Here is a 7,898-nt window from a genome sequence, read left to right on the forward strand (position 1 = left end):
TCACTTCCTCCCTCTCTTCCTCCCTCTCTTCCTCCCTCTCCTCCTTCCTCACTTCCTCCCTCACTTCCTCCCTCTCTTCCTCCCTCTCTTCCTCCCTCTCTTCCTCCCTCTCTTCCTCCCTCTCTTCCTCCCTCTCTTCCTCCCTCTCTTCCAAGTTTGCTGACGATACAAAGCTCGGTGGGAAAGTGAGCTGTGAGGAGGACACAAAGAGTCTACAAAGGGATATGGACAGGTTAAGTGAGCGGGCAAGAAGGTGGCAGATGGAGTATAATGTGGGGAAATGTGATGTTATTCACTTTGGTAGGAAGAATAGAAAAACAGAATATCCTTTAAATGGTGAGAAACTATTAAATGTTGGTGTTCAGGGGGATTTGGGTGTCCTGGTACATGAAACACAGAAAGTTAACATGCAGGTACAGCAAGTAATTAGGAAAGCAAATGGTATGTTGTCCTTTATTGCAAGGGGGTTGGAGTACAAGAGTGAGGAAGTCTTACTGCAATTGTACAGGGATTTGGTGAGACCTCACCTGGAGTACTGTGTACAGTTTTGCTCTCCTTATCTAAGGAAGGATATACTTGCCTTAGAGGGGGTGCAACAAAGGTTCACCTGATTGATTCCTGGGATGAGAGGGTTGTCCCATGAGGAGAGATTGAGTAGAATGGGCCGATACTCTCTGGAGTTCAGAAGAATGAGAGGTGATCTCATTGAAACATATCAGATTCTGAGGGGGCTTCACAGGGTAGATGCTGAGAGGCTGTTTCCCCCTGGCTGGAGAGTCTAGAACTAGGGGGCATAGTCTCAGGATAAGGGGTCGGACGTTTCAGACTGAGATGAGGAGGAATTTCTTCACTCAGAGGGTTGTGAATCTTTGGAATTCTCTACCCCAGAGGGCTGTGGATGCTCAGTCGTTGAGGATATTCAATAGATTTTTGGACTCGAGGGGAATTGGGGATTGGGCGGGAAAGTGGAGTTGGGGTTGAGGGTCAGCCATGATCTGACTGAATGGCGGAGCAGGCTCGAGGGGGCCGTACGGCCGGCTCCTGCTCCTATTACGTTCTTATGTTCCTTCCCTGCATTACGAGAGTCCCAAGGTGGTGAAAGGGACGGTAACAAAGCAAGTCTCTTTCTCTTCTTTCCCTCGCCCTCAGGTCGGAATCCCAGAAGCTGCGGCCAAGCGCTGCGGCCTCCAGGTGGCCATGGCGCTGGACCACCTGCACAGCCGCAACCTGGTCCACTGCGACGTCAAGCCCGAGAACATCCTGCTGTTCGACCGGGAGTGCCGGCGCGTCAAGCTGTCCGACTTCGGCCTGGTGCGGCGGGCGGGGCTGAACGTGACGCACAGCCCCAGCGCCGTCCCCTACATGGCCCCCGAGCTGTGCGACAAGGCGGCCCAGGGGGTGGGGGCGGTGGTGGGCATCGCCGAGGATGCCTGGGCCTTCGGGGTGGTCCTCTACAGCATCCTGACCGGCAACTTCCCTTGGGAGAGGACCTCGCCCGACGACCCGCTCTACCGCAGCTACGCCCGCTGGCAGGGGGGCGGGGCGCCCGAGGACACGCCCCCTCAGTGGAGGCACTTCACCAGGACGGCCGGGCAGATGCTGAAGGGCTTCCTGGCCGTGGAGGCGAAGGACAGATGTGCCCTCAAGGACATCGTCCAGTACCTGAACAGCAAGTGGCTGGCGGGCCCCCAGGACGAGAATCTGCCCGCCGACGAGGGAGGGCCGGTGGGCTCCTCCAAGGAGAAGACCTCGGGCACGATGAGAGACCCACCCAGCTGCGCCTCACTCATCCTGAGGGAATGCTCGGGTAAACTCGGCCCCAAACTGGTTTGAGGAAGAAGTGCTCAACCAGACGGGGTCGAAGCCGCCCGGCAGGTCGCACAAAAAGTGTTGTGGGCGTGCCAATCGGCCTGGAACACACTCTGCTAAAGGCCCTTCATGCTTTGCAGGGCCGAAGGAGGCCATTCAGCCCATTGCGTTTGTTGCCAGCTCTTCAATGGAGCGATCGCAAACTAGTCCCACTGCCCCGCTCTCCCCGCAAAGCCCTGTATCAATCCCCAAACTAATCCCACTGCCCCACTCTCTCCCCATAGTCCTGTATCAATCCCCAAACTAATCCCACTGCCCCACTCTCTCCCCATAGTCCTGTATCAATCCCCAAACTAATCCCACTGCCCCACTCTCTCCCCATAGCCCTGTATCAATCCCCAAACTAATCCCACTGCCCCACTCTCTCCCCATAGTCCTGTATCAATCCCCAAACTAATCCCACTGCCCCGCTCTCTCCCCATAGTCCTGTATCAATCCCAAACTAATCCCACTGCCCCGCTCTCTCCCCATAGTCCTGTATCAATCCCCAAACTAATCCCACTGCCCCACTCTCTCCCCATAGCCCTGTATCAATCCCAAACTAATCCCACTGCCCCACTCTCTCCCCATAGTCCTGTATCAATCCCCAAACTAATCCCACTGCCCCACTCTCTCCCCATAGTCCTGTATCAATCCCCAAACTAATCCCACTGCCCCACTCTCTCCCCATAGCCCTGTATCAATCCCCAAACTAATCCCACTGCCCAACTCTCTCCCCATAGCCCTGTATCAATCCCAAACTAATCCCACTGCCCCGCTCTCTCCCCATAGTCCTGTATCAATCCCCAAATTAATCCCACTGCCCAACTCTCTCCCCATAGCCCTGTATCAATCCCAAACTAATCCCACTGCCCCACTCTCTCCCCATAGCCCTGTATCAATCCCAAACTAATCCCACTGCCCAACTCTCTCCCCATAGCCCTGTATCAATCCCAAACTAATCCCACTGCCCCGCTCTCTCCCCATAGTCCTGTATCAATCCCCAAATTAATCCCACTGCCCAACTCTCTCCCCATAGCCCTGTATCAATCCCCAAACTAATCCCACTGCCCCACTCTCTCCCCATAGCCCTGTATCAATCCCCAAACTAATCCCACTGCCCAACTCTCTCCCCATAGCCCTGTATCAATCCCAAACTAATCCCACTGCCCCGCTCTCTCCCCATAGTCCTGTATCAATCCCCAAATTAATCCCACTGCCCAACTCTCTCCCCATAGCCCTGTATCAATCCCAAACTAATCCCACTGCCCCACTCTCTCCCCATAGCCCTGTATCAATCCCAAACTAATCCCACTGCCCAACTCTCTCCCCATAGCCCTGTATCAATCCCAAACTAATCCCACTGCCCCGCTCTCTCCCCATAGTCCTGTATCAATCCCCAAATTAATCCCACTGCCCAACTCTCTCCCCATAGCCCTGTATCAATCCCAAACTAATCCCACTGCCCAACTCTCTCCCCATAGTCCTGTATCAATCCCAAACTAATCCCACTGCCCCGCTCTCTCCCCATAGCCCTGTATCAATCCCAAACTAATCCCACTGCCCCACTCTCTCCCCATAGCCCTGTATCAATCCCAAACTAATCCCACTGCCCCGCTCTCTCCCCATAGTCCTGTATCAATCCCCAAATTAATCCCACTGCCCAACTCTCTCCCCATAGCCCTGTATCAATCCCCAAACTAATCCCACTGCCCCACTCTCTCCCCATAGCCCTGTATCAATCCCAAACTAATCCCACTGTCCCACTCTCTCCCCATAGCCCTGTATCAATCCCAAACTAATCCCACTGCCCCACTCTCTCCCCATAGCCCTGTATCAATCCCAAACTAATCCCACTGCCCCGCTCTCTCCCCATAGTCCTGTATCAATCCCCAAATTAATCCCACTGCCCAACTCTCTCCCCATAGCCCTGTATCAATCCCCAAACTAATCCCACTGCCCCACTCTCTCCCCATAGTCCTGTATCAATCCCAAACTAATCCCACTGCCCCACTCTCTCCCCATAGCCCTGTATCAATCCCAAACTAATCCCACTGCCCCACTCTCTCCCCATAGCCCTGTATCAATCCCAAACTAATCCCACTGCCCCACTCTCTCCCCATAGTCCTGTATCAATCCCAAACTAATCCCACTGCCCCACTCTCTCCCCATAGTCCTGTATCAATCCCCAAACTAATCCCACTGCCCCACTCTCTCCCCATAGCCCTGTATCAATCCCAAACTAATCCCACTGTCCCACTCTCTCCCCATAGTCCTGTATCAATCCCCAAACTAATCCCACTGTCCCACTCTCCCCCCAAAGCCCTGTATCAATCCCAAAATCATCCCACTGCCCCACTCTCTCCCCATAGCCCTGTATCAATCCCCAAACTAATCCCACTGTCCCACTCTCCCCCCAAAGCCCTGTATCAATCCCAAACTCATCCCACTGCCCCACTCTCTCCCCATAGCCCTGTATCAATCCCCAAACTAATCCCACTGCCCCACTTGCTCCCCAAAGCCCTGTATCAATCCCAAACTCATCCCACTGCCCCACTCTCTCCCCATAGCCCTGTATCAATCCCCAAACTAATCCCACTGCCCCACTTTCTCCCCATAGCACTGTATCAATCCCAAACTAATCCCTCTGCCCCACTCTCTCTCCACAGCCCTGTATCAATCCCAAACTAATCCCACTGTCCCACTCTCTCCCCATAGCCCTGTATCAATCCCCAAACTAATCCCACTGTCCCACTCTCTCCCCATAGCCCTGTATCAATCCCAAACTAATCCCACTGTCCCACTCTCTCCCCATAGCCCTGTATCAATCCCACACTAATCCCACTGCCCCGCTCTCTCTCCATAGTCCTGTATCAATCCCCAAACTAATCCCACTGTCCCAATCTCTCCCTATAGTCCTGTATCAATCCCCAAACTAATCCCACTGTCCCAATCTCTCCCCATAGTCCTGTATCAACCCCCAAACTAATCCCACTGTCCCAATCTCTCCCCATAGTCCTGTATCAATCCCCAAACTAATCCCACTGCCCCGCTCTCTCCCTATAGCCCGGTATCAATCCCAAAATAATCCCACTCTCTCCCCATAGCCCTCTTTCCCCGATGGCACCCAATGCTCTCAGCCTCAACCAATTTCTGCGGGAAAGCATTCCCTGCCCACAGAAATGCGGAATTGGTGAATCCCAGTTGGGGGGTTGGAGGATGGGATTGGGGGGAGGGCCCTGTAACCGGCCAGCCTGCCCACTCCTGACTGCCCTCCTGGGAGCTCCAATGGACCTGAGTTGGGTTTGACTGCCTTGGCCAAATAGTCTACTGGTACCCAGTGCCCAGGCTCACAAATTGGGGCACGATAGCAGAGGGAAATTCCCCTCTGGTTTATTGCTAGGGGGATAGAATATAAAAACAGGGAGGTATTGCTGCAGTTATATCAGGTATTGGTGAGACCGCACCTGGAATACTGCATACAGTTTTGGTCTCCATACTTCAGAAAAGACATACTTGCTCTCGAGGCAGTACAAAGAAGGTTCACTCGGTTAATCCCGGGGATGAGGGGGCGGACATATGAGGAGAGGTTGAGTAGATTGGGACTCTACTCATTGGAGTTCAGAAGAATGAGAGGCGATCTTATTGAAACATATAAGATTGTGAAGGGGCTTGATCGGGTGGATGCGGTAAGGCTGTTCCCAAGGATGGGTGAAACTAGAACTAGGGGGCATAATCTTAGAATAAGGGGCTGCTCCTTCAAAACTGAGATGAGGAGAAACTTCTTCACTCAGAGGGTAGTAGGTCTGTGGAATTTGCTGCCCCAGGAAGCTACATCATTAAATAAATTTAAAACAGAAATAGACAGTTTCCTGGAAGTGAAGGGAATTAGGGGTTACGGGGAGCGGGCAGGAAATTGGACATGAATTTAGATTTGAGGTTAGGATCAGATCGGCCGTGATCTTATTGAATGGTGGAGCAGGCTCGAGGGGCCGATTGGCCTCCTCCTGCTCCTGTTTCTCATGTTCTTATATATTTCTTAATGGTAAAGGGGATTAAGGGATATGGGGAAAAAGCGGGAACAGGGCACTGAGTTAGACGATCAGCCATGAGTTATTCCACTTGGAATCGATGAATGGGATCCTTTGGAAAGTCAACCTGTTGGAGCACGGAAACAGGCCATTCGGCCCCACAGGTCCGTGCTGGCGTTTATGCTCCACACGAGCCTCCTCCCTCCCTACTCCCATCTCACCCTATCAGCATTACCCCCCCCCGCTCTCGCTTTCCCGTTAAATGCATAAGTCCATGACGCATGAGAATTAGGAGCAGGCGTACGGCCCCCTCCAGCCTGCTCCGCAGACACTCACCGTTATACCCCACCTCCGAAATGTGCAACTCTAAAACTCCATCCCTCCTTTCGCTCGGGCGGTGCGACGCCCCCCAAGGTTGGCAAGCAACCCGCCCCCAAACCCCCACCAACCCCCCCCCTCCCACCGTCCTGTCAGCCGAGTGCTGAGGGAACGCTTTAACATAGGAACAGGAGGAGGCCATTCAGCCCCTCGAGTCCTGCTCCCCCATTTGATAAGATCATGGCTGATCTGTGATCTAACTCCATATACCTGCCTTTGGCCCATATCCCTTAATACCTTTGGTTGCCAAAAAGCCTATCGATCTCAGATTTAAATTTAGCAATTGAGCTAGTATCAATTGCCGTTTGCGGAAGAGAATTCCAAACTACTACCACCCTTTGTGTGTAGAAATGTTTTCTAATCTCGCTCCTGAAAGGTCTGGCTCTAATTTTTAGACTGTGCCCCCTACTCCTAGAATCCCCAACCAGCGGAAATAGTTTCTCTCTATCCACCCTATCCGTTCCCCTTAATATCTTATAAACTTCGATCAGATCACCCCTTAACCTTCGAAACTCCAGAGAATACAACCCCAATTTGTGTAATCTCTCCTCGTAACTTAACCCTTGAAGTCCGGGTATCATTCTAGTAAACCTACGCTGCACTCCCTCCAAGGCCAGTATGTCCTTCCGAAGGTGCGGTGCCCAGAACTGCTCACAGTGCTCCAGGTGCGGTCTAACCAGGGTTTTGTATAGCTGCGGCATAACTTCTGCCCCCTTGTACTCCAGTCCTCGAGATATAAAGGCCAGCGTTCCATTGGCCTCCGAGCTTTTCCCTCTCAGCCTCTCGCGGGGAAAAATGTCCAGGCGGAGGGGAAAATGAGTCTCCCCTGCGAAAAAAGAGGAGCATTTTTAATACAGGGTGTCCCGTCCTCCCTCTGCAGCAGCTTGGTTTAAAATCACTAGTGGTTTCTCTTTGTAAATTAAATGCTTTTTTTTCGATATGAGAAAGCTTTCACAGACGTGCCTCTGCGGCCAAGAAAATTAGTGTAATTTGAAGATACTTCCCGAGCCTGCTCGATGAAGGGGGTCTCGCAATTCTGACCTGCGGAGATCGGGGCACGTTTCACTGCTGTTTTAAAATGTCCCAGATCGTCACGCGCTGGTCTGGCAGTGTCCTCGCAGATTGTGCTGATATTACTGAATAAAACCAGCTGAATCTCGATCCCGGTACCCGTCAGGAGAGAGGATTGAAGGCGAGCTTTTGTGAGTTGGCTTTAACCCTTCTGCGCCCACTGCACACTGCGTCTTTTTGCTAATTCTCGGTCGAGAATCTTGTCCTCGTTCTCTGCTTGCCTCACGTCGGACGGGCGAGGGTTAATTGTCGTGTTTCACATTTTTGTACAAACTGTAAATATAATTTACAATAAAAGAGTTTTCGGTTTGACATGTGGTCGTTCAAACCCATGCGATCATTCAGAGACGGGGGAACGCACGGCCCACGGAAAACTCAAATCCGGGAACTAATTGGAGGCCCTGGTGAGAAAGACGGAGACAGGGTCGCAGAATGAGAGAGAGAGAGAGAGGGACTTGAGAGCAAGTCAGAATGAATTATAGAATCATAGAATGATTTCAGTGCAGAACGAGGCCATTTGGCCCATCGAGTCCGTGCCGGCTCTCTCCAAGAGCCATCCAGTCAGTCCCA

General features: G+C 52.4%; 1 protein-coding gene across 1 annotated transcript in view; it reads left to right on the forward strand.

Annotated features, from left to right (window-relative positions):
• LOC137318251 (serine/threonine-protein kinase SBK1-like) overlaps window positions 1-7,640 on the forward strand; it is a 25,607-nt gene extending 17,967 nt beyond the window's left edge. Inside the window, exon 3 of the mRNA XM_067981181.1 lies at window positions 1,150-7,640. Coding sequence (XP_067837282.1) covers window positions 1,150-1,833 — 684 coding nt within the window. The 3' untranslated portion in view covers window positions 1,834-7,640. The remainder of the gene's footprint in view (window positions 1-1,149) is intronic.
• The last annotated feature ends 258 nt before the right edge of the window (window positions 7,641-7,898 follow it).

Source organism: Heptranchias perlo, unplaced genomic scaffold, assembly GCF_035084215.1.
Source record: "Heptranchias perlo isolate sHepPer1 unplaced genomic scaffold, sHepPer1.hap1 HAP1_SCAFFOLD_685, whole genome shotgun sequence".
Lineage (NCBI taxonomy): Eukaryota > Metazoa > Chordata > Chondrichthyes > Hexanchiformes > Hexanchidae > Heptranchias > Heptranchias perlo.